Below are 27,380 nucleotides of genomic sequence, written 5' to 3' on the forward strand. Positions count from 1 at the left end.
CGCCCTCCATTAATCTTCTGCCACCTCACCTCCCCGATAGCCGTCTGATCGGATCCCTCAGATCCCACATTTGTTGCGCATATCGCACTGCCCTCCATGACCGAACTTTAGCGTGTGATGGCAAGCGGTTTTCTGAACAGTGCCATCGCTACGTGTAACTCATTGTATGGAATCCCATGGTCGTGCCCAAATATCGCCTCCCCTCCATTAGCGGTGTGATGAAAACCGCTTACTGCCTCCTGCTACCGATAAAACGTCAAATCATTTCCTCGCTGACGCCATCTATCCAAATCCCGAACCCGCCAAAAGTTGACTTTGCATAAAAAACAATGATAATCAGTTTTTCGTCCTTATTTCCGGAAAATGCACGCATGTAGCAACCTGAACGTCGAGGTCAACCAGTTCATAAACCCAATCGTCAGCCATCCTCAAATTTGCAGTTGACACCACTCCAACTCCGCCATTCACACCCAGTGAGCCTGCATTCCATTGCCCGTCATTAAAAATAGGTATTTACTAGTTTCCATCTAGAAACCCTGTGAATTCTTGATTTCCTTTGTAATTAGTTTGAAAAACCCAAATTTCATCATAATTCAGTTGCTGTACTTAGAATTCAAGTTTCCCAGACCCTCTGTTTCACCAATTCACTTAAAGAACCCTAGGTACCTATCCGAATCCACAAGAACCAGAATGGAAACCCCCGTAGCCCTAAATATTGTACCTATCACTACCCCTCACGGTGATTTGGATTATCTACCCTTAGCAGATAAATATTTTCAAATAAAAGACTTGGATACTGACAAAGACCACCTGAAAGTGTTTTGCCAATGCCGGGACGAATGGCTATGACACCATAGGACTTTAGGAATGAAATCTCTTAATGTACTTTCTTCCCTCTGTGCGCATTTTCCCTAACATTATCCATCAGTGTCATGCCAATTATGATCCCAACCTCAGAGCAGTAATGTCCCCCAATCACACTGTCCTCTTCACAATTACTACAAACTCAATCAATGACACGCTTCAGTTTCATCTTAGTCAAAACCTCACCCCCATTTCCCTTAGGAGATCTGCTAGAGAAATCATCCAAATTCTCCTAGTCTGTACTTAGCCGCCTCTGCCAGACATTCATAGACAAGCAGCATCAAACCAAAAATCCCCCTTCTTATTTGTCAGTTTTCTTCACAGAGATAGGCAAAACTATATTTGATATGATAGATGCAGTCATGGGTTTCAATACTAGTGAGTAAGTGGATGAATTGACCCTAATTTTGATGTCCATCTTTACCCCTCGTCAGCCTCCTGCTGTCAAGTACAACTATGTTGCATTTATTTCTGAGAAAATACATGACCAGTTCATGAGGCTGGAAAATGAAAAAGTGTTCAAGTATTCCACATTCATTTATCACCTTATCCTTTACTATCAGTCTGACAAGTTCCCATTCTCGGTAAATAAATTTGATACAAAGGGTAATCTCAGATCAGTCATTTTTTGGACTTCTATCTTTCACCATTCATTTTCTTGTCCTTATTGATATAATGAATTCATTGACCAGTTTGTCCACCTAGTGACCACCATGCTGACAGGAAATCCTCCTCCTAGGATTAGTGATGAAATCAAAAGAATCCTTCAGCTATCCAAACAGTACAAGGTAGGTGACTAGTACTTCTACTAGAATCACACAGAGATTAGGATATATGGTTGTGAGCTTCCTCCATTCAAACTACCAAAATATGTTCTTATGAGGTTGTTTGCATTAGATTAATATAGGCAAATGATAAACTTAGATCAGATTCACTTTACCAGGGCCAAGAAAAAAGCACAGTTGAGAATTAAGGATCACCTAGGCCCATTTGTCTGCAACAATAGAGAAGAAGGCAAAGCAACAAAAGAAATCCTAGAACAAATGAAATTAAATAAATGTTTTGGTTGAAGATATGACCCACACAATTTCTTTTGTGATAGGAGAATGAAAAATAGGTTATCACCATATTTTCATCACAGAATCCCTGAAATAGAGCAATATGCTAATATGGATGAATGGAGCGCAGGAGCTCTAGTTGAGATGGATAGTGATTGGGTCAATGTAGATAATGTGATGAAAGACCTAGAAAAGAGACTTGACCTGGACTCTTTTGAACAGGAACCAGTTGGAACTTCTCAGAAGCCAACTCCAGGAACTAGTGCCTCTACAACAGACACTTCTGAGAGGCACTCCCAGGAAACTAGTGCACCCCTTGCAGAACCATCACAGGGAAAAGAACAAGAAACCAATAATCCAGCATCAGGGCAATCAAATATGTCAAAGCAGCCTGAAATCTTTGAAGAACAAGCTCAACCACAGACCAATCCAGCTCGAGTTAATATGGTAGATCTCCCAGTTTTGAAAACTCCTCTGAATGAGGAAAAGATTTTAGATAGGGAAGTAGCTACCCCTACTAGTGGTCCTTCAAACCAGCCTGGTGCTAAGAGGCACAAGCTAAATCCATATTCAAAAGAAGAGTTTTTTGAAGAAACAATAGGGAGTTTGAGGAAAGAAGGCGGAGACAATCAATATACTTTCCCAGTAGGTGGGACACCTTCTAGTTCACAAAGAAATGAGCTTGAAAGACAAAAAAGTACTAAAGTTTCATCCTTCAGGTCTTCATTTGAAAAGACCTTAGAAATTAAAGAAAAATTCAAGGAGATAAAGGCCAAAAATGAGCAGTTAAAGGCCCAAGCCTACACACAATACTTAAAGATGGCTCCTACCAATCGAACTAGGTTGATGTCAGGTTATGACATCAAGGAAGGTAAAATGCAGATGAACTTTTTAAAGCCTAAAGTACAACAACCCAAATCACTTGCAAACTACCTCAAAATTGATTTTGAGGTCTTGGCCAAGAACATTCACCCCATAGATCAAATAGAATTGCATAAGCAAATGCAGGAAATGGTTTATTCAACATTGACAAGAAAGGCCATGATGGCACACAGATTGGAGAATTCACTGAACAATACCAGTACTCAATTCCAATTGGAAAGAGCCTACTCACAAGCAAAAGACAATAGAATCAAATCATTGGAGGATTTGATTATTGGATGGGGTCATAACCAAAGGATGTAAAAGTTGTAGAGACCCTAATAAAGAAGAAAAATGAAGATATAGCTGCCCTAATAAAGCAACTGAAATTTCCACCACTAATGCATCCACAGACTGCTGAAGTAATTGAAAAGAAGGCCGAAGAAGAGCTTATGGACTTGGTCCTCAAGCTAAATGAGCAATTAAATGAGACAGAGCAGGAATTAGAGAAAACACTAAAGAATAGGAAGAGTGAGTCAACCTCTCAGCCTGAAAATGTAGTACTAGTGGTTTCCACAGTATTTCCTTCTACACTTGCAAGTGCTCTAGCACCAAATGTCCCTTTGACGACAGCTGAAACAATGGCAGTTACAGGTACAGGTACAACACATGTAGGAGCTTCAAATCAGAGCACTGAAGAATTGATCAAATCCATGGAGGAGATGAAGCTCCAGGTCACTGAATTGCAAAAGGTAAAGGATAAATTTGTTACATTAGAACAGAAGTATGATGTGTCAAAAATCAATTTTGTTAAGAAGTGAGAATAAAGAAAGGCTTTGCTCAACAAGTAAAAACACTGGAAAAGGATCTCACATTTGAAAAGCCTTTAGCAGATATCAGAAAAATATTATGGACCAACATCACTCAATCAATCAATGATGTTTGGTCATTACTCCAAATCATTTTTTAACAGATTGACTTAGTCAAAGCTGCTCTTCAAGAGATTGCAAAAACCAAGGAAGAGCTAGGAGGAAAGCGTGAAGAAGCTATCAGGTTAATAAATTTTATGAATAGAAGAATTAGGCACCAATTAGAACAGCTAAATATTGAGGATAGAACTAGAACCATACTAGAAATCAAGAAAGTATTGACCAAAAGGTCTCTAATGTAGAACCTGGAAAGAAAATGTGAGAATATGCAGGAAGACATTGCTGAATTTATGGAAGAATTTGGCATTTTACAGAGTAAAGGACTTCCAAGTCCTTTAGTCATCAATGATAAGTTAATGAGGCATGAGGATTATGTCGACAAATTGGATCAATATACAGATAACTAGACCAGTTCATCTGCTAGTTCATCTGCACCTAAAGCATGACCTACAGGCAAAGTTCTCTATGACAGTCTAGAGAACCTTTTTTATGTTGAGCATGAATTGAATCACTTGTTTCCTGTACAGCCAAATTTTGTAAAATACATAGAGGCTGATGAAATCTTCAGGAAACTGACAAGGACCAGGATACCAAGGGATGAATGGTGGACTGATATGACATACATTTTATGATTTACCTTGGTAAAAGGTAAACTGAAAAATTTACCATATTCAATTTTGGTAAAAGAAGGTGAATGAAGGTAAAGAAGATAAAGAGTATCAGTCACAGGTTAAAGAGTATCAGTGAAAAGATGAAAACAATTAGGCAACATAGAATTACAAGTAGGACAGTAAGATGCACAATCATAGGTCCTGCCTCTAGCTCATCCAAAAAAAACAGGGACAAAAACCCAACAGTTCACTTTTAGTTTCTAGTTTCAAGACCATCTGTCTCTATATTCATGTAGAATATATTTGGTTTTCCTAGAATATATCTCTCTCAGTTATGATATATTTTGTTGTAAAATTTTGTATAAGTACTTCCTCATTCAAAGTACAGAGGGTGGATTCTTAGACATTTTTGTAGACTCTTTATTTTGGAATAGAAGTGTTGTTGAAAAACTATTGTATGGCTGGCTGGACAAAGTAATAAAGCAAAGGACTTTTACAGGACTCATGTGTCAAACGAAGGAAAAATAAGTATCTTATATCTTATGTTTTTACAGTTTTTTGGTTTAAATATTTCATATGTGTTTCATGTTTGAATGAGAAATGACAAAGTATATTTCAGAAAGTGTTGTACTGCATTTTGTCTTTAAAATCGTTTATATTCTCAGTGTTTTCTTCGCAGCTATCATAGGTAGGGAATTCTTAATTGCTCCCTGCTTCTTAGTTTATCATTGTGGCCATTTAACAAGAAATGCTTAATTGCTTTTTGTTAATGATCACCCACTTTCCTTCATCTTGAACATTGTTGAAGGATTCTTAATTTCCCTTTTTCCCCTTCAAGACCATTTCGCCCTTTTGAGTTATCATTTGTCTTCTGTTTAGCTATCTTGCCTTGTGAAGCCCTCCTTTGTTGATTCAACCTGATCCAGTTAAGCCATCTTTAGTGGACTCCATAGCCCAATGGCCTCAGATACTTTGTTCTACCCATATGCTCCTGAATTCCACCGCCAAACAAAATCAAAACCTCCCAAGCTTTCATTACTAGCCTAATATCTCATAAAAAAAAGCTATATCATAAAGAGAGAGCCCTCTCTTAGTATAGATCAACTAGATTTTATACTTAAAAGTTGGTTTGTGGTTACCTCGGACCCCTTTCCTTCTTCTGACAACTTCAAGGAAAATATGAGTGTTAACACTAGCCACCAGGGAAAAAGCTTGGAGCATGATATATTATTACAACAACCAAATACTTGACGCGATGGAAAGAAGCGCAACTGGTAAACGAATGTAGTGTAGATATGATTGTGGAGTTTATTTTTGTGTGTATCCTGTCCTGATTTTGCTGCCCTAAGATATTAATGATTGACAGGGGCACACACTTCTTAAACGAAATGATTTTGGTGATGCTTGAAGAATTCTAGGTATATCATCAAAAAAGTACACCCTATCACCCTCAAGCTAATGGTATGGTTGAAGCCTTCAACAAACCCCTGGAGAGCACTTTAACAAAGGTTTGTAATGTGAAGAGGAATGACTGGGATGTGCACATACGAGTAGTCATGTGGGTGTATATAACCATTTGTAAAAAGATGACACACAGAACCCCTTTCAGGTTGGTCTATGGGTAGGAGGTTGTGATGCCGATGGAATATATTGTGTCAAGTCTGCGGATTGCAACACTGACTGATATGGCTGATCACGATACTATGGAGGAACGTCTCGTGCAACTGATGGAATTGGAGGAGGATCGGTTTTTAGTAGTATTTCACCAATAGGTGCAAAAGGAGCATGAAAAGCCATGGCACGATCGACATATAAAGAAGTGCACCTTCCAGTTTAATGATTTAGTCTTATTATATGACCAAAAACTTACAACATTTCCTAGAAAGTTTCAAATGCATTGGCTTGGACCCTATGTGGTAAAGGAGTTAGGGCTTGAATTGGTCGAACCTTTGCAAGAACAACCTCACAAATCCTGACGGCCTCCCATGGCGGATGAAAAGAAAGACGAGGGGGCAGGAGATCCTATCAAAATCTTGCACAAAGAAGCCCTCGAACGACAAAGGAACGCGATGATGGATAGCTTTGCGCAGATCCTTTAGCAGCTACCCAGAGGCAACACATCGGCTTCCAACAGCTACTCTGGAAATGCCACACCCTTTAAGGTACAAGTTAATTTTGAAATACCCATATTCGAGGGTCAAATAGACGGAGATGCTATAGATAAATATATAAATCTGCTAGAGGGGTATTTTTCTATTCATGAATTTTCAATTCGGGAAAAGATTGTTTTTTCTCTTCTCAAAGTAGCCCCCCACGTCAAGGACTGGTGGGAAACCTACTGTGAGCAGAAGGATGAAAGTACAGGCTCACTATTTTCAGCTGCACCCACTTGGGATTCATTCCAAGATGCCATCAAGGAGCAGTACTACCCTGTCAAAAGCTATGAGGACAAATACATCAAATGGACAACACTGCGGCAGGGAAGGGACCACACTGCTGCAAGAGAAGTGGAAGCTGACAAGGCCACCTTCAGCACCCTCAAGAAGGTTGGGTTGAACTTGGCCACGCTGCCAAGTGAAGCCCTTTACACCCTACAAGATGGTGTGATCGCAGAACTTTGGGCCAGAGAGCAGCGCGTGCTGAATGTGATCAGCAAGTAGAAGGTCAACAATACCCAAATGTTCATATAAGGACTTCCGTGCTTGATCTCCTTAAGAAGATCACAGAGAAGAATGAGTGCACCACAGTTGTGGTAGCTAAGGCCTGTAGAACTGTTCAAGAGCTGAATATCCCAGAAGATCCGCTAGTCAACACAAGAATTTGAAAGCTCGCTGCAGGTGTCTATGATGCAAGGATAGATTTGGCTAAGGTTCAATTTGATCTAAACCTTAAGATCATGAAGCTAGAGTTAAGGGCCCAACCTTCGACTCCACCAGAAGTCAGAGTGTAGTGTGAGTCAGCTGTCAAGGATGCAGCTGTCGTAATAGATGCCACAGTGAAGGAGTGCACTTCACTCTTCGAGTAGTCACCTGAAGTAGTTTCCAGCCTCCAGGAAGATCCCAACATGCAACGGCTAGAAATAGAAGTAAGGGAACTATAACAGAAGTATGATGAGGTCAAAGTGACATTGAAAACTACCGCTATCACAAAGAGGTTGGAAAAGTTGTAGGAAGTGAAGGCACTAAAGGAACAGGTGGATGCAGCACAACACAAGGATGCAGTACTAAAGGCCATATTGGGGCCTTGGCTAGATGAAGCCTATGTGATCATAACCTCCATTGAAGGAAAATTGGATAGTATACAGGAAACACAACAGCAAATACAGGCAGATAATGAAGGACTAGTGACGGAGTAGCTGGTCGAGCACGTTAAGCAGGAGGCGACGCAGTGTACCATCGAGGTTGCAGTAGTATAGGTGTATCTGGGAGGTCTTCACGACAAGATCTCCATGCCAGCAGAGTGACACGGGGGCACATCACCGGATTTGTTTGGGGTCCTGTTGGGAACGGGTCCCCTAGGGTCAATTTTGGGGTTAAAAGCCCAAGGTTTGGGGTTAAAGGTCCAAGTTTTGTATAAAGAATGTAAAGTCTCTGCATTTTTTGGTTGCGGAGCATGAAGATGTAAAGAGTCATCAAGGGTTTCCGCCGTCAGTTTATGTAACTTGTGTTTGGCTTTATGAGATCCACCCTTGGTCCGTGGACCATGGGATTGTATAAAGAGGGAAGTCTTAGAAGAGTCTAAGGAAGTTTTTAGTTCAATTCAGATTGTTTTGAAGAGTCATTGATGTAATGGGTTTGTGAGAGCTAAGAGCAAAGATTCTTAGCGTAGGAGAGAGGCTCTGTAGCTGTGTGTGCAAAAGCCTAGGGTATAAGTCCGCAACTGAGTGCGCGGACACCTGCAGTTGTGTGCGCAGGGTAATTAGAGTCTGTAAAGAAGATTTGAACATCAATAAAGAGAATTACTGTGGATTTACCTGTGTATGAGCTATTTTACTTCTGTTATGAATGTATGTGATTATGTTATGATGAATATTGGGTTTATGATTTAATGTTGTATTGATGCGCGAATCTATGTGTTTTACTTTGTTATATGAATGCAAGTAAGAATATCTGTTTATGCGAAGATAATCATAATGCATGTTCAAGTTATCCACTACTTAAGCTAATATGGGTAAATACAGTAGTAAGAGTAATTATGGAGTCGTGTAAGTTTCTGATTCACCTATTTAGGGTACGCGAAGGACGATCACAGACCTTCATGAAGGTCTCAAAGCTGAATAAGAGAAGTATATCGATAAGCCCTAAAAATCTTATCGCTCTTCGTGAAGGAAGGATTAGGATATAAAACGACATCATTACCATCTATGGGTGTGGAAACTTGGTTCCTACATCCCCCCATACTGCTTTGGGTGAGACCTCAGTCCGCCCTCTGCGGGCTGATGTCGAAAGGGCCAGTAGTGTAGGGATTTGCTTGGTTAAATTAACGTTGAACTTGGGTCAGGCCCCATCAAGCCAACATTGGTGATGATAGATCTCTTAGTGTTGTAGGGACTGGAACTGTTGATCTAGACAATGGTCAATTTAATGATGTATTATGTGTTCCAACCTAGATAACTCATTTAGGTGAAGGTAAAATCGTTGAATTTTCACCTCATGATGTTCTAATTAAGGACCTAAGAGATCCTAGATAGATTCTAGCTATTGGCATTACTAATGATTCTACAATGTTGTATAAGTTTAACAACTTTGGATCATCAACTCTTCCCTCGGTATTTGTTGCTCATAATGATGAAGTGAGAAAACTTTGGCATGAGCGATTTGGTCACTTAAATTATCACTCCCTTCAAAATCTATGTAAAGAAAATATGGTGATAGGTCTTCCTATGGTGTCTTTGTAGAGATGGTGTTTGTTCTAGATGTGTACTCAGTAAACGTCATCGATATAGTTTTCAAAAATGTGCCCCTTGGCATGCCTCATCCCCTTTATAGCTTGTGCATAGTGATTTGTGTGGTCCACTTCCAGTTTTTTCATTCTCTGGCTACAAATATTTCTTAACTTTGGTTGATGATTTCTATAGATGCACTTGGGTATACTTCTTAAAACTCAAGAGTGAAGTCTTTAACATGTTCTTGGCCTTTAAGGCATTTGTTGAGAAACAATCTGGACATCAAATTCTTAAGCTAAGATCTGATAATGGCAGAGAATATGTTAACAAAAAATTCATCAACTTTTGCACTGAGCATGGAATTCAGTTGCAACATACTATTCCATATAATCCACAACAAAATGGTGTTGTTGAAAGGAAGAATTGCACCTTAAAGGAAATGGCTAATTGTATGCCTCAATCTATAGGACTTAGTCTTAATTTTTGGGCAGAAGTAATTAACTATGAAAATTACTTCATCTCCTCAGCTTCCAAAATGGGTCCACTACTCGGGATGCAGCAGGTGCTCTTGCAGGTAATCCTACATATTAGCATCTCACGTGTTCTTTGTTTGATAGAGTCTCTTCTTCACTAGTTCAAACTTCAACGAATTATTATCCTAACACCTTTGTAGAAGCTTCAGGCCATCCATATTGGGACACAACTATGAATGGAGAATATCATTCACTATTGGAAAATGATACATGGGACCTTGTTCCTCTCCCAAAGGGACGAAAATTTAGTAGATGCAAATGGGTTTATAGAACCAAGTTTGGACCAGATGGAAAAGTTGATAAACATAAAGCTCGTCTTCTTGCATGGGGACTTGCATGAAGAAATTTATATGGAACCTCTTGGCTTTATAAAAACAGATTCCAGCCTTGTATTTTGGCTTAAGAAATCCCTTTATGGTCTCAAGAAAGCCCCTCGGGCTTGGTATGCCAAAATGGATAGCTTTCTTTTAGATACTAGCTTTTCTAGGTGTCATTCTAACAATACTGTCTACACCAAGAAAGTGGGTAAGTCTCTTATAATTCTTATTCTTTATGTTGATGATCTTATCCTTACTGGTAGTGATCTCAACCTTATAAGCCATGTGAAGTATAGCCTTAAAACGCAGTTTGAAATGATAGACTTAGGACACTTGCATTATTTTCTTGGTCTTTAAGTCTTGCAATCGAAAGAAGGTATTTCCCTTCCCAATCCAAGTATTCATGTGATATTTTATGCCACTTTCACATGGAAGACTATAAGCCATCCCCTTCTCCCTTTCAGTCTGGAGCCAAACTTTCATTCACTTGTACTTACCCTCAAGTTGACGCTACCTTATACTGTCAGCTTGTTGGAAAACGTTTGTATCTAACCCATACCCATCCTGACCTTTCCTTTGTTGTTGGCCTTATTTCTCGGTTTATGCAAAACCCACATGAAATTCATTGGAGAGAAGCTAAAAGAATACTTCGTTATGTTCGAGGTAGAGCTCAGTTTGGGATTCATTATAGTGCATAAGCATCTCCTTTATTGGTTGGTTTCAATGATTCTAATTGGGCTACTAACCCTGATGATCAGAAGTCTATTGCAGGTTCTGTCTTCACTCTTGGTTATGGACCTATTACATGGGCTTCCAAGAAACAAAGTGTAATTTCTCTTTCTTCAGTGGAAGCAGAGTATCATGGCGTCGTAGAAGCTAATAAGGAAGCCTTGTCGCTTTGTTAGATCCTATCAAAGTTTGGTTTTTCAGTAGTAGCATTCGATACACTTTGGTGTGATAATCAAAGTGCCATTCAACTATGCAAAGATCCAGTCCAACATCAGGAAAGAAAACACGTTGAACTACATATGCACTTGATCAAAAATCTCATTCATGACCTTCTTCTTGAAGTGCAATATTGCTCAACCAATGATCAAGTTGCAGACATCTTTACAAAGGCTCTCACAGAGGTAAAGTTTACTAAACTTCAATTTATGGTTGGAGTTCAAGAAGTTGTCACTAAGGGGGGATAGGCTCTAATGCCTCCTTCCTTCTCCTATTGTGTCATATTTAAACACGTCCTTCAATCCTATCCCAAGTTGTTCTTAAGGGGGGATGTTAGGATATTCCGACACACAGGAAATAGTTAAGTATAAATGGTCCTAATTTAGAGTAAGGTAAAGTATGTTTCTTTACTTTGTATTTTTGTAACTTACAATCAGACGATCATGATATGTTCTAGACATGAAGTGATCTGGCGGTTAATTCTCTCTTCAATACTACCAACACTTGATCCATGGCTTAACACCCGATTGGTCCATGATCTCTATTTAAAGAGCATGGAGGGTCATTTTTAAGGTGACCGTTCATGATAGAAACTTATGTAAATTTTCTTTCTTTTACATTAATAAATTTCCTGAAGTGGTCGCGTTGGCTCAAGCTGTGGACTGTTTCCCTCTTTGAGGGTTTTAACCATGTCAAGAATACTGGTGTATTGATCTATGATCTGTTTGTGAGTGGTGTCCTTTGGTTTTCTATCAAAGGAACTTACTCTATAAATTCCTACACTTCCATTAATATCAAATAATGAAATATGCTTACAAATAGAATGCAAATGGAACTAGCTCGGGCGATTGTATCTTATCTCTAAGAAGAGATGTGGTGGCTAAATGCCTCTAAATTGTGTTAAAATGAGGCTCAAGGGCCTTTTTATTATTAAACAATAAGAGAAAACCATAAACAACCAAAACCCTAACCCGAGGAAATGTAACACCAAGAGTTTATGGGCCCCATTAGGGTTAGTTGGGCAGCCAACTTCTAGGGGTCGTAACTTGGTCATATTATCTCCATTTCACACACATGATACCTCGTTGGAAAGATATTTCCAATGAATACAACTGAAAATGAGATTTCAATGAAATAGTAAAACAGATCCAAAAGTTCAGGACCTGAAAAACTGCCAAAAATAGTAAATTGTGCTATAATTAAGGAAATTGAAAAATTGAAAGAAACAATGGTGGGGGTCCAAGTGGAATAGGCAGGTGGCCACCAATATCCACCTGGATCAAAAAGACATCAAGAAAGATTAGATGAAGACTAATGAATCACTTTATGATGAAAGGAATAATGACGTGACTTTCCATGGATGAAAATGATATGGTTTGTGCCCTATGAAGAAGCCACAAAATATGAAGACTCCTTGACAAATAAATTCATGACATCGAAGGAAGAATCTCTTCAAGTAGGTGTGATGCCCATGGAATATATTGTGTCGAGTCTACGGATTGCAACACTAACTGATATGGTTGATCATGATACTATGGAGGAATGTCTCGTGCAGCTGATGGAATTGGAGGAGGATCAATTTTTAGTAGGATTTCACCAACAGGTGCAAAAATAGCATGAAAAGGCATGGCATGATTGACATATAAAGTAGTGCACCTTCCAAGTTAATGATTTAGCCTTATTATATGACAAAAAAATTACGACATTTACTGGAAAGTTTCAAATGCATTGGCTTGGACCCTATGTGGTAAAGGAAATTATAGATGGTGGCACAATTTTGCTCGCGAAGCTGACTGGAGAATTGTTTCTAGGAAGAGTCAATGGTAGTCTATTGAAGTTGTACAAGGGTGATCCCACCCTTGCACAGTGACTCTATGATGGTACGATAGTCTTAGTACTCCAGGCAGCTGCAAGGAAATAGAAGACTATAAACTACACTACCCAAAAATTGGAAAGATAAAGTAAGAGGGTTGCACGATGGAAGAAAGTAGGGCACCGAGGGGATCTACACCACAAAGGTTGGTGCCACGCAGCCTGGTCAAAAAGTAGCCATTGGAAGCATTGTATATGATTGGATGGAAAAATTTCCATTACTAGTAGTGGGGAGGGGGAATTTATGGGGGAAATCCTTGGAAATTTGTTGCCAAAGATGAAATAATGATCAAAATTAGGAGGGAACGGTTGGATTCAAATTCGAATGCACCTATAAATCTAGCAGGCCGCCCCGCATTCGAACACTTTGTTTCCAACAAGTTTTCCTTAAAATTTGCTATTAGAATGGGTGTTGTATGTATGAGAAGGTTTGGGAGGACATTCTATCACAACCAGAGTTCACCAACTTACCTGATTAGCATCGTGATATCCTCTTTGAGAGAATGATTGCAACTCCCCCCCGTAATAGAAGTTACACCCTCTAAAGCCACACCCTGCATTGAAAAAACACCTTCTGTTCTATGGGATTTCTGAATATGACACCTAGGTCTCCTAGACCTAAGCCCTTTGCAACTGACAAGAAGTAGAAGAAGCCATAACAGGTTCCTGTGAGGCAATCACCGCAAAAAATTCCCATGGAAATCCACTAGAAGGGGTAGATGGATAGAGTGCAGCAACCACATGAGACCATTGATTTAGATGAAGAAGAACTGTGTGGAGGCATCTAGGAGATGGATTCCAAGGAGGATGAGCCTATGACTCAGCTCCCAAAGTACATCCCATTGTGCAAGGGCCCAACCAAGGTGCCTAAAGACCTGGACAATGCTAAATTTATGATCTCTACACCATTACTGCCAGAGAAGTTGGTGTTTGAGGGCATGCTGTTGGGCCACATTCCGACGCTCAAGCTGGAGGATTGGGATTTGGGAGATCATGAGAATTTCCCTCAACTTGCATCGATCAAATACTTGTCAAAAATATATTATGAGGAAACCAGGGTTATGTGATTAGAACCTGTGAAGTGGGTCGTGGGAGTTGAGAAAGTAGACCTCTTGAACATACTCTGGGTGTCACACTTCAGTTGCACCATCATTAACATTGTATGTGTTCGAAAGTTACTCACCTTAGTGCATGATGGGTGTCTCTAGCTGGGAGAACCCATCCTAATTACTGATATGTTGATCCAACAGATCACCTCACTACTGTATCAAGGTGTGGATCCAGCAGAAGCATTTGGATGGAAAATGAAGGAGAATAAAATCATAGATCAGATGAAGAGCAAGTTTGATTTGGTTAAAAATTCACGGGGATATTCAATCCACTCCATTTCATATCCTACGGTGCAGTTCGCTGCACAGATATTAGCATGCAAGATCATACGGAAGTGTTGCACGGATGAGGTTTCGATGCCCGTGATCTCTTTGGTTACACAATGTGTCAAAGGAGTCCGGTACAATTGGACTCAGCGCCTATCCAAGGAGTTCTTGGAGAATTGTCAAGAGTCCCAGGATGAGGGCAAGCCATTTCATTATGCTAGTTGTTACTCTTGATAGCATTAGTAGCATGGAGGACACCAGAGGACAACCAGTTTCCTCCTTAAGAATTAGACCTTTCAGAGGAAACAAAGTTCGCTTCGCTCTGGGAAGCAAAGGACATTGCACGGGTCACATAGGCCAATATGTTTTGGGTATTGGTGGATATGGATCTATGCACGGTGATCAACCAAAGGTTGAGGGTTTCACCTACCTTACATGATCAGTATGAGCCCTATGCGGACTTCAATGTTGACTTCTATAATGTATATGTTCACGTACGAAGGGATCCGAAAAAGATATGGCACAAGCTATCTTATCTTGTTGGTGAGGCATATGTCACAGAGATTGTTAGTAAATAGCCAGGAGAGTGGATTTACCCATCAGATCCAGGTGCAAGAATGAACAAGGAAGAAAAGGGTACCACTACGCAGACCTTAGCAATAGAAAAATAGAAGGAGGCCTAGAAGGCTACAACTTGGGAGAAAGTGTCTACTAAGGAAGCTACTGAGAAAGAGCGAGAGGCCTAGGAAACCACGATTGAGGTTGAGTAGTCTAACTCTGAGCACACCCAGGACCAAGAAGGGTCAGATGTAGAAGTGGGCGAGGGCACAGAGCAGGGAACCTCCTTTGTGGTCAGGAAAATAATGAAGTAGACAACCTTGGGGCCGTGGAAGAAGCAGAAGTTGACTAGATTCTACGAGGTGGATCCGCTAGCCCCCATTGAAGGGGACTTAGAAGAAACTGGTGACAAGATCTGGGACACTACAACAGAATTATGGACCCAGTTTGAGTAGCAGTACCAGCAGGCACTAGGAAATGTGTATTAGGATCTACACGATCTACAGATCTAGACACGATGACTGCAAGAAAGCATAGGTCATGTGAGATGGATTCAGGCAAGCCTGCATCAAGAAAGCATGATAGCGTTGGACACGAGTCGGAATTTGGATCTCTGTGTGATGCAATTTCCAGAAGGGACCCTGCATGTCGACTCAGAAGAGGCCAACACCTATATTTCAAAGATCAAGGATCTAGGCATCAAACTCACAACACTCCCTATCCAAACCCTACATGAGTTGCACCAAGGCGTATTAGATGAGTTGAGGTTAGGAAGCAGCGCGCATTGCTGGCGATTAATGAAGTCAAAACAAATAACCAGCAGATCTTCGAACAAAAGGCACAGACACTGAAGGAGAAGGAAGAAATTACTACGTGCAACCAACACTTAGAAGCAACAATTAAACACGTGTGTAATGAGATTCCTGAACTTAATATTACAGCTGATGCAACGTCAATAGAAAAGATCTAGAAGCTGGTCGCAGTGGTCAAGGAGCCCAAAGATAAAATCGGCAGATTCTGATTTGAGTTACAGCTGCAAATTTCAGAGTTGCAATTGAAGCTGTAGCCAAAAACTCCGCTAGAGGTTCGAGATAAACAAGGAGCTGCTATAAAGGAAGGAATGGCCACATTAGAAGTAGTAGTCAAGGACTGCACAGAGTGGTTCGAGCAGGCCTTTGGAGCTATGGATGTATCTACAGGAGGACCCCACTCTAGAGAACATTGGCACCGAACTTAGAGAAAAATAGCAGCAGTTCAATGAGATTAGGTCGACTGCATGCACTTTGGTGCTAGTACAGTGGTTCACGAGACTACAGGAAGGGAAGTAGCTTTAGATTGAAATTGAAGAACTGCATTAGAATGAGTTCATTCTTATGGCAAGAACATAGCCTTGGACAATGGAGGCCAGCCATCTCACTCTATAAAGCAGTTAAAGGGCATGCACTAGACTTAAAGTACAATGGGTCTCGCGGTGGAAGGCCCCACTACAAAGAACTTAGTTGAGGAAGTGCAACAGGCAGCTATGCAAGGAATAATTGATCTGTAGGTTTTGAAGTTGGGGTTCCACGAACTCCAAGAAAAGATTGAAGTGCCAGCTGAGTGACTCAAGGATGAGTCACCAAATTGTGTTGGGGGCCTGTTGGGATGGGGTCCTTGGGGTTAAATTTTGTATTTCCATTTTGTAAAAATGTAAAGCACCTACGATTTATGGAAGCAGAGTGCGAAGATAGTAAGAGTAAAAGGGAACCTGCCCATGGTCCACAAACCATGATATTGTAAAAGGAAAGGCTATAAATAGAAGAGTCATAGCGATTCTAGGAAGAAAATAAGAAGATAGAAGATCATTGTTTTGGGCAAGTAAGCTAAGGTAGGAAATTTTATTTCTTTTACTTAGGCAAAGGGTAAGGCTCCTGCAGGTAAGTGCGTGGAGACCTTGGTAAGACCGCAAGCTAACTTTGCGGGCCCCAGTAGCTGAGTGCATGGGGAAGAAGAGTATGTACTTTGAAGATCCCATCTAATAAAGAAAATTATGATCCATACTTTGCGTATTTGTTCATTTGTGTTCCTTTCTGCAATTATGTGTATTCACTCTATATCTGAAAGTATATGAATATATGTTTATCTAATGTGCGAAAGTAGTAGATCAATATCATTTATGCATGTTATGACTAGGTAATGACTTTCACGAAGATATAATTGTTGTGTATGAGATTTATTGTTATTAACTGTTTCGAAAGGGTTAGGGTTCGCGAAGACATAACTAAGCCCTAGAAGCCGTAGGAACCCATCACACAGGCCTCTAGATGTAGAAACATGGTTTCTTCATCCCCCAATACTACTCCGGGTGAGACTACAGTCTGCACTTTGTGGGTCGTTGCTGAAAGGGCCAACAGTTTAGGGTTTTGTTGGTTGGCGCAAGTAACGTTGAACCTGGGTCAGGCCCCATTGAGCCAATATTTACCTCTAAAAACAAGGTCTAGTCTTTTAGGAAGTATTGATTCGCTATGTGGATTTCCGTAAATTCCTCATTTATCCCGGTTATCAGTATATTCTATTCTATCTCCTTCTTAGTTGAACACATATTCCTGAAGCTTTCCATATCGCAATTGTTTTGATCTGGTCGAAGGGTAATATTTAGTTGCGAGTTTGAAAAGACCAAAGTCTTAATTTCATTGATGGTGTTGCTTTGCTGCTAGTAGGCCTATTCAGTACCCCTTCAGAGTCACTACAGGAACACAAGAATTCCTTCACTTCCAGGGAGCTTGTTCAGTACCCTGACAAAGTTACTTGCTTCACCTCCCTACGCAAGAAGCCTTTCTCTTCTTTTATTTTATTTCAATATGCTCATTGGAATTTTATCAGTGTTTATACCACCAAGGTGGAAGATGGATCCCAAATTATTAAGAGAAAAAGAGGTTGTTCCTTCATAGATAGTTTATATACCTCTATAATTAATATGCTCGCCATTTGTTTTCCCCTTTCCCTTATCTACTTGATTGGATCAGCATGTCGAACACCATTCAAGTACCATATTGAGTCAAGGAATGAATCTTCTAAAGCATATATGAGCCTCATGGTTCTGATTATCGATTTCTAGTTGAATTAATCGTATTTTCCGTTCAAATATTGTTAACTTTAAAAGATATGTAGGCCCAAAAAAGGAAGAGGAAGACATATTAGCTAAGCTTTTCTTGTCAATAAAATTTCCTTTACAAAAATTTCACACAGTGTTCTCTTGAGCCAGATAAAAGCATATTTCATGCATAGTGTTATTGAACAAAACCCAAAAGAAGAGACATGGAAAAACAAGAAATAAAAAAGAAAAATAATAAATAAAATGTAAGACTAAAATTAAAAACAACATGCAAGATATAAGCAAGAAAAAAAGAAAATAAAAAACTAGATGCAGAGCACAATGCAATAGAAAACTAAAATGAAATTAGACCTACTCCTTTCTAACTAGCTAGAAGGTTAGGGTTGAGTGTACTGAAATTTCTAATGTAGCCACTCAAGTTGCTTCCGACCTGTAAATACAAAAATATGAGAAATTGAAAGAAATATAAAGAAATGTGCAAAATTAAAAATATGATCATGAATAATTTGCACAAAAGATAAAAGGTCTTTGTTAAAGGTAGACACATGTGCCATCTTGTAGCCTTACTTTTTGGGTTAGAACAACAATCATACCAACCATGAAATATTCTTACAAATATACCTTCATTCATGTTATTATCCTTAGAAAACATCAAGAAATATCAAAACTTATTATTAGTGACAGAGCTTGCTAAGTAAGATGCTTCGAGTCAATCATAGATTCAATCATGAAATCCAAAAAAATCTTCTTGAAAACCCTGAAATCCTTCAGAAATGATTTTTCAATTAATGGCATGAAATCAAGGGGAGAATCTTGTAGGACAAAATGAGTCTGATCATGTTTAGAAGGTTTATCGAGATCACGAAGGCTTGACATAAACATCAACAATAGATGAAGTGCTTCAACTACTTGACAAGTACATGAAAAATAAAATGATGAATCATAAGAATTTATGGCCTTGATGGAATCCACAAATTTCAAACAATTATCATCAGATAAACTAATGGGAAAATAATCAATTGAAATACAAGTGTTAAGGCCAAAGTTATGATCATATGGGTTGATTAAGGCATCATATTTTCCATTATTTTAACATAAATATGGATCAATTTGAGTAGCTTTAAATATTCTTTGAATAATAAAATCAATCTCTACATAGGTTGAATATGAAACGTCACTACCTTGAATCCAATTATAAGGATTATATATGAATGCTAGTATAGGAAATACAAGAAACCAATCAAGATACAATGAATCAACATGTGTTGAATAAAATTCAACCTTTGTATCAACATGGGAAATTAACCTATCAATATGAAGGATTTGATTGACCAAATAACTTAGAAATTCGTTAATGTCCAAGAGGGTAGATTGTGCCATAAGGAAAATGATTAGAATTACAATATTCACAAGAAGGATAAGAAGTCGATGATTTTCAAAAGCATTTGACAAGTGTGACTCTTTCGATCAATGAGAATCTTTGTCATGATGATTAAAATGATAAGCTTTAGAACCTATTGACGGTGCTGGATCCGCCAACATTGAGGGGATCACCCCAGTATGAAGTCCCAACTAGACCTCACATCGTTTGGTGTGGTAGTCGCATCCAGTATGATGGCTTTGTTGGCTTGAGTGGGCCTGACCCAGGTTTAGAGTTATTTAGCCAAACAAATCCATGTACTACTGGCCCTTTTGGCAATAGCCCGTAGAGCGCAGACTGAGGTCTCACCTGAAGCAGTATGGGGGGATGCTGGAACCAAGTTTCAGCACCCTTGAGATGTTTGAGGGGTTAATTTAGTCCAACTATGAATACCTTCATGCAAGTCACTTCGCGCACTTCCCTGACTTGCGTGGCCTTCATTATCTGTTATAAACACCTTCACGTAGCCCTAACCAGGGGTTGAGGTGCTTTCACGCTGCTAAAGCAGCGATCTGTGCTATTTCCCCAAGTTACACCATGGATCTTACTTATCTTCTTATAACAGTTAGTTATCTTCGCGTACACTAATACTTTGTCTTATCTTCCCTTTATCAACACATTCATATAAGTTCGTGCATCATATAAACAATAGAAATGCAATTTATATATGATACATTCAATGCAAAAAACAATAAAAGATAGACATAATTGATGTAAGACTTCTCTTTTTTAATGCTTCAATCAGTTACAAACTCAACCTGCCCTGTGCACTCAACTGTAGGGGTCTGTGCACTCAGCTGTGGACTACTAGACCTCTGCAAACTCAGCTACAAAGCCTTCTCCTACTCTACGACCCAAAGACACGACTCGATGCTTCGACTAAGACTCAATTCATCATCATTAGATCTTACAGACTTCCTTAGTTATTTTCTTTTACAACTTAGAGCCTCATTCTATTTATACAATCCCATGGTCCGCGAACCATGGGTAGATCTCTAAAGCCAACATTACATTAAAAAAATGAGAGCGGACCACCCTATGACTCATTTACAATCTTCGCGCTCCGTGCCCACAAAACACAGAGTCTTTACATCGGAAATGGTCAAAATCTGTGCTTTAAGCCCCAAAACTTGACTTGGGGGATCCCGCGCCCAACAGGCTCGGTTGCCATTATCTTAAATATTTTCCTCAACTCTTACTTGTCAGCACAGGAGAGTGGTTTGCTTTGTCTTCCGAGAAGTGAGGTTCGCGTGCCTGGTGATTGTAAGTGTCACTTGTATCAATGGTTCTTTCACCGTAGAGGGAGAGGGTGGGAGTGAGTCCCAAGTCGGTTGGGGGAAGCCCCAAATATGCTAAGAACACACAACACAACAGGACATGCACAGCTTCTAAAGGAACACTCCACACGGATGTGGAAGTCACAACACACAAGGTAAGATAACATGTATAACACTCAGTGGATTAGTCCACATGAGTGGAATGGTTGTTATAGAAAATTTTATGTGAAAGGTCTGTCTAATGTCAAGGAGAGTAGTCAACATAGGCAAGACAATGTTAACAGCATATACAACACATTTTTATTAACATATATGTATTACAACAAGTGAATTAGTTCAAGTGTTAAACACAGGTTAAATCAACATGCATTACAAGTGTTCGAGATTAGTCTTACAACAGTTACAATACATTTGTGAAAATGTGTTGGCTTGTTAGCAGGATTCTAAATTAAGTGAAAGTTCCAAGACACATCGTTACACCATACATCACTAACCCCGTGAATGGGGCATTGGAGCCACTACTTACTCCTCAAAGAAAATATTACAGAATCTTAAGGCGACGTGGGAGAAGCTGAGGTGAAAATTCCTTTGCATGTACAAATGAGGGGGTATTTATAGCCAAGGGTGAAACCGACCCTTGTGGTTGTTCGATTACCCTCATGACTATTTGACTTCCATAATTTTTTGTATAACAAGTGGGTCTTTTGGACTTCCATGTTACATTACATTGTTTGGAAGTATGGCCCACAGTAAAGATGTGGAAAACATGACTCATGACAAGACTTGACATGACAATGATGGTACATTCGTGATGTTGCTGGTGTGCATGGCAAGTTGCAATGTTGCTGGTGTGCATGGCAAGTTGCAATGTTGCTGGTGATGGATGTCCTCATGGTGTGTCACAACTTCACCTCCGCATGGAAACATGTGTGGAGTCTTCAATGGTCGTTGGGTTCACTTGATGTTGCATTCGCACGTTGCTCCTTGCTTGTATGTTGGAAGGCTTTACATGTTTTTCTGTTCATGAATAGTGCATGTTCATCCTTCTGTCCGTCTATCAACACATTTTTCATGTTTGCTCGTTTTTCCATCCGTGAACACATGTTTGCATGATCATCCCTTTGCGAGCATATCTCTTTTCATGCATCGTTTGTTCATCCATTGGAGAACATGTCCTTCTGCATGTTCTCCCTTCGTTCATCCCATCCGTTGTCGTGCCATGTTTGTTTGTGTACCTATATCTACAGTCAATCATGACGAGACGACATCAAATCCAAAAACCTCCTAGTCTACCATGATGCATGATTGTTTCAGATGCAGGTGACTGGGAGAGGAGACAAGGTTGTGAGTTGGGATGGAGGCTCTAGGGACTGCTGATAAAAACTACATAGGAGTCAATAGGTGATGAAGATGGGCTATCCGAATCAATAGTGATTGTCTGTGGGGTCTGGCTCATTTGGAGGAAAAAACTACACAGTTTTTGGGAGGAACGGTCAGGGCTATGGGAAGGTTGGGAAGGAAAAATCTACGCAATTTCTTGAATGAGCAAGCAGTAGGAGCCTTGCAGTCAAAATTGTGCAATTCATGAGGGGACTTGGCAGTCAGCTGTTGGGTCACTGGCAGCAAAAACTGCACAATTCCTCAGGGGAACTGGTAGTCAGCTGCTAGGGGCTACTGGTGGGAAAAATTGTACTGATGCTGGGAGGCTAGCATTCTAGTCACCTCTATGCAGTTTTTGAGTTGAGAAAACTATTGGACAGGGGAAGACTAGCTCATGAAAATTGCACAATTTTCTGGGTGAGTATTCGGTCGACTATCGGGAGGGTTGGCTGGGAAATATGTGCAATTTTCTTAGGGAGATAGGGATGGACACTTGGTGTGTGTTCATACTATCTGCACAATTTTCTCAGTCAGTGGAGCAGGTAAGGTCTGCAGCCTCTGCGCATATTTTGAGGGGAGTCAATCCTGGGGTGGCTGCTGGGTCAAACTCTTCAGTTGACCAGCATGAAGCTTGATTGATTCGCTTGCGGATAGTAGAGATTGAAATGTCTTGCTTGGTGCTTCTACGTTGTTCTGGGTGACAATCGATCAAGTCAATGGTGGGGTGATGGTTTGACTGTCAGAGGGGAATCTGGTCGTCAGAACTTCAACAAAGTGACTAAGTGTTTGAACGAGTGAAAGATGCATATGTGGTCTTGAAAACACACACTTACATGACTAGACGTCGAGACGACTCAAACCATCTAGACACACATGCTCAACATGACTGACTGATTGTGTGAGCGACAAGCGCGACACTTGTGATTGATCATTGGTCAATCGTGACGACGCTTGTGTGACAATGCATGTGACTCTGTGTGTGAGTTCAATAGATGTTTAGATAGCGAACAGAACATGTACACACGAAGTGCAAACCTTGAGTACAACTAGAACATGGTCGCAAGCATGATAGTGACATCAACATGCAAAAGCTTGGGTGGAATGATCAAGCAAGGTGGGTGTGAGGACTCACACGAGCTCATGGAGTGAACCTAAGTTCTTGCAATCATCAAGTAAAACTCTCGAAGGAGGTTCTAAAATTGGATGCAGGCCAAATTTTTTGAGGGTGGTTGTATCTATTACAACACTTGGCGACACACTAGTAGAACTCCAACTTCTCTATTTTGGTTCATTGATGGCATAGGGCCTTGGCCTTTCGGGGAGTATTGAATCACTGTGCGGGTTACTTTTGCTTCCCCACTTACCCCATGGACATACAAGGTTCACCATTTTCCAACTCAGTCAAACAGAGTAAAAAATTCAACTTGATCATAGTGTTTCGAAATCGAGAAGGGTATTTTAGCTCGCGAGTTGAAGATTTTCAGAGTATAAGTTTTTCTTGGGTCAAGAAAAAGGTATGTTTTCTCCTTGGTAATAGTTTTATTTAGCACTCATCCTCACATGATTATCTTTTTTTATGGATAAAAGTGGAGGAAATAACAGTTAAAGTTGGGTAAAATTAATCAGTAACGAATTAGACGAATCTAAATAGGGAAAAATGATTTTTACTATCTTTATGTGCAGAAGACACAAATTGGACAATAGTTGTTCAATCGACAGAACAACAACATCTCATAAAGGATAGAAGGTAGCGTCTGAGGCAAAGTAGGACAACGGAAGATCGGGCAGATCGATGCTATTTTATGATGAAATCAGATCGAGTAATGTGAAATCCTTAGGATCTCCCGATACTGAGGATTCACTTTTATCTATTTACTTTTCTAATTTTTATATATAAGGCCGAAAGGCAAACTGCACAACTAGTTTAGAAATACACAGTTCTTACTTATGCTTTTGGACATATAATACTACTAATTTGGTGATGTTGTAACTCTATTATCCGTATTAATGAAGAAGACTACATTTAAAACATAATTATATTCTAATTATCTCAAAGAGGAGACTTTTGGCGACTCTAGGCCCAGTCGAGAGAAGATCTATTGCTTCTTTTGTGCTATAATCTTTTTATTTTATTCTTTACTATTTGTTAATGTTAAGTTAATATCATTTTGCTTATTGTGAGGATTGTCAATTCAATTTGCTTTTGTTGTTCATTAGAGACTCAGATTTCGCCGTGTGTTATATATAAGTAATGCTTCTGGTTAGATTGCTTATGTAATTCCAGCATTAGATTGTTGATTCATTCCAAGTAATTTTATCATAGATTTCAGAGATAGAAGTGATCGCTTTCCGTAATATAGTTATTTGTTGTTCAATTATCAGTTGCTGTTCAATTGGGATTTGTTGTTCAATTATCATTTTTTGTTCAATTGCCATAGTCTCTTTAATAATTGAGTGAGTTCGTTTCAATTTCATTTAAGGCCGCCAAGTGTGATTCGTTATAGTTGTATTTAGATTCATTTGTTTTTATGATAGGTTAAGTAGAATTGCAGAGTATGTTATGAGTTTCTTTCAGGGTTATTTCTTACAAAATTGTTTGGATTGAGTTTGAAAAGATAGTCATTAGTAATTGCAATGATTTTTTATTAGTTAACCTATGAATTCACTGCATATATAGTGTTGACACTATTGAAATAAAAAGACTTGCCTTGGGTTGACAATTAATGTAGGAATTATGATTGCCTATAAAAAAGACATCTTAGTGCACCAACATTTTGGCACCATTACCAGGGAGATTGTTGCAAAGTGATTTTTCTTTTTATCTTGCTACAAAATAATTGGGTTTTAAAAATGGGAGGTAAGAACCTGCATACCTAGCAACTAAAGTGCTTTCTTACCAGCCCAGTTTTCAGCAAAATCTTAGAGGTTAAATAGGAATAGGTTTTTATGAAAGACTAGGAATAGAAAGATAGAAAAATATCAGAACCCCCACCTGAATCCACAAAACACAAGGGTTTGGTGAACCTTGGAAAAACGACCTTTATAGACAAAATTGTAAGAAAAGCAAAGTCTCAAGCATCAGTATGATTCTGGGCTATATCTGGAAAATGTCCTGTTGTAATCCCTCAAGCAGTAGGGTTACCATCTGCATCTTACGCTGCGATTCAAAGCCAGATTGGAGGTTCTGAGCAGAGCCTTCAGGTTACAACAAATTTATATTCTGATCCTATGCAAGAGGGAAAGTCATGTAACTTAAGAGAAGGAGAGGGAGAAACCAATGGAACTGCTAAGGTAGAACCTCATCTATTAGAACAAGGATCTCCTGTGATCCCAGATCTAGGCAGTGCTACAAAGCCAACCTGGAAGGCTAATCCTCCGCTTACTCAAAAAGAACCCCCTGAAATTCCTGAAGGATATTGGCACATATTTGACCAAATAGAAAATCAACCACCTCAAGGTCAAACCTCGACATTGGAATACCCATAGTAGACCAAGTAGCTAATGCCCCCATGAAGGCTATTCTTCTGCAGAGAATCCCAACTTTTCATGGGATGGTCATAGAGGATCCATATGCCTTCCTGTTTGAATTTGATGTCCTCTGTAGAGGGTATGACTACACCACTAACCCTCAAAAGCTAAAATTGTTCCCTTCTACTCTGAAAGGAGTAGCTTTAAGATGGTTCATGGGTCTGGGTGGACGTACTATTAATTCTTGGGATGATCTGAAGACTTCCTTCCTCACAAGATACCAGGAATTTTGCAAGACTAGGGAGCTAGGGCCTTGGCCTTTCGAGGAGTATTGAATCATTGTGCGGGTTACTTCAGCTTCCCCACTTACCACATGGACATACATGGTTCACCTTTTTCCAACTAAGTCAAACACAGTAAAAAATTCAGCTTGATCACATTGTTTCAAAATCGGGAAGGGTAGTCTAGCTTGCGAGTTGAAGATTTTTATAGTATAAGTTTTTTTGGGGTCAAGAAAAAGGTATGTTTTATCCTTGGTAATAGCTTTACTTAGCACTCATACTCACATGATTATCTTTGTTTATGGATAAAAGTGGAGGAAGTAACAGTTAAAGTTGGGTAAAATTAATCAGTAACGAATTAGACAAATCTAGGAAGGAAAAACTGATTTTTACTATCTTTATGTGCAGAAGACGCGAATTTGATGATAGTTGTTCAATCGATAGAACAACAACATCTCATAAATGGAAAAAGGAAGCGTATGAGGAAAAGAAGGACATTGGAAGATTGGGTAGACCGATGCTATTTTATGACGAAATCAGATCAAGTATTATGAAATCCTCAGGATCTCCTGATACTGAGGATTTGCTTTTATCTATTTACTTTTATAATTGATATATATAAGGCCGAAAGGAAAACTGCATGGCTAGTTCATAAATACAAAGTTCATAATTATTATTTTGGACATGTAACACTGTTACTTTGGTGATGTTGTAACTCTGTTATCTGTATTAATGAAGAATATTGTGTTTAAATCATAATTATATTCTGAGTATCTCATAGCGAAGAATTTTGGTGACTCTGGGCCCAGTCAAGAGAAGATCTACTGCTTCATCTGTGCTATAATATTTTCTATTTTATTCCTTACTCTTTGTTAATGTTAAGTTAATATCATTTTGATTATCGTGAGGATTGTCGATTCGATTTTCTCTTGCTGTTAATTCAAGATTCAGATTTAGCCATGTGTTATATATAAGTAATGCTTCTAGTTAGAATGGTTATGTAAATCCAGCATTAGATCGATGATTCATTCCAAGTAATGTTATCATAGATTTCAGAGATAGAATTAATTGCTTTCCGCAATATAGTTATTTGTTGTTCAATTATCAGTTTCTGTTCAATTGGAATTTGTTGTTCAATTATCATTTGTTGTTCAATTGTCGTAGTCTCTTTAATAATTGAGTGACTTAGTTTCAATTTCATTTAAGGCTGCCAAGTGTGATTCGTTATAGTTGTATTCAGATTCATTTCTTTTCATGATAGGTTAAGTAGAATTGCACAGTATGTTATGAGTTTCTTTCAGAGTTATTTCTTTCGGAATTGTTTGGATTGAGTTTGAAAAGATAGTCATTAGCAATTGCAACTATTTGTTATTAGTTAACCTCTAAATTCACTGCATATATAGTGTTGACACTCTTGAAATAAAAATACTTGCCTTGGGTTGACCATTAATGTAGGAATTAAGATTGCCTAAAAAAAAGACATCTTAGTGCACCAACATTTTGGCTTCGTTGCTGGGGAGAGTGTTTCAAAGTGATTTCCCTTTTATCTTGCTGCAAAATAAATGGGTTTTACAAATGGGAGGTAAGAACCTGCATACCTAGCAAGTAAAGTGCTTTCTTACCAGCCCACTTTTCAGCAAAAGCTTAGAGG

At 39.2% G+C, this 27,380-nt stretch overlaps 1 protein-coding gene across 1 annotated transcript in view; it reads left to right on the forward strand.

Moving 5' to 3' along the window:
* The window catches only part of LOC149174267 ((-)-alpha pinene synthase 1, chloroplastic-like), a 76,400-nt gene extending 50,003 nt beyond the window's left edge, over window positions 1-26,397 (forward strand). The window contains exon 2 of the mRNA XM_089422562.1: window positions 26,138-26,397. Within this exon, the coding sequence (XP_089278688.1) occupies window positions 26,138-26,152 (15 nt within the window). The 3' untranslated portion in view covers window positions 26,153-26,397. The remainder of the gene's footprint in view (window positions 1-26,137) is intronic.
* Window positions 26,398-27,380: the final 983 nt, after the last annotated feature.

This window comes from Pinus tabuliformis, chromosome 4_1, assembly GCF_031772625.1.
Source record: "Pinus tabuliformis cultivar Carrire ecotype Pingquan chromosome 4_1, CPIR1, whole genome shotgun sequence".
NCBI classification, from domain to species: domain Eukaryota; kingdom Viridiplantae; phylum Streptophyta; class Pinopsida; order Pinales; family Pinaceae; genus Pinus; species Pinus tabuliformis.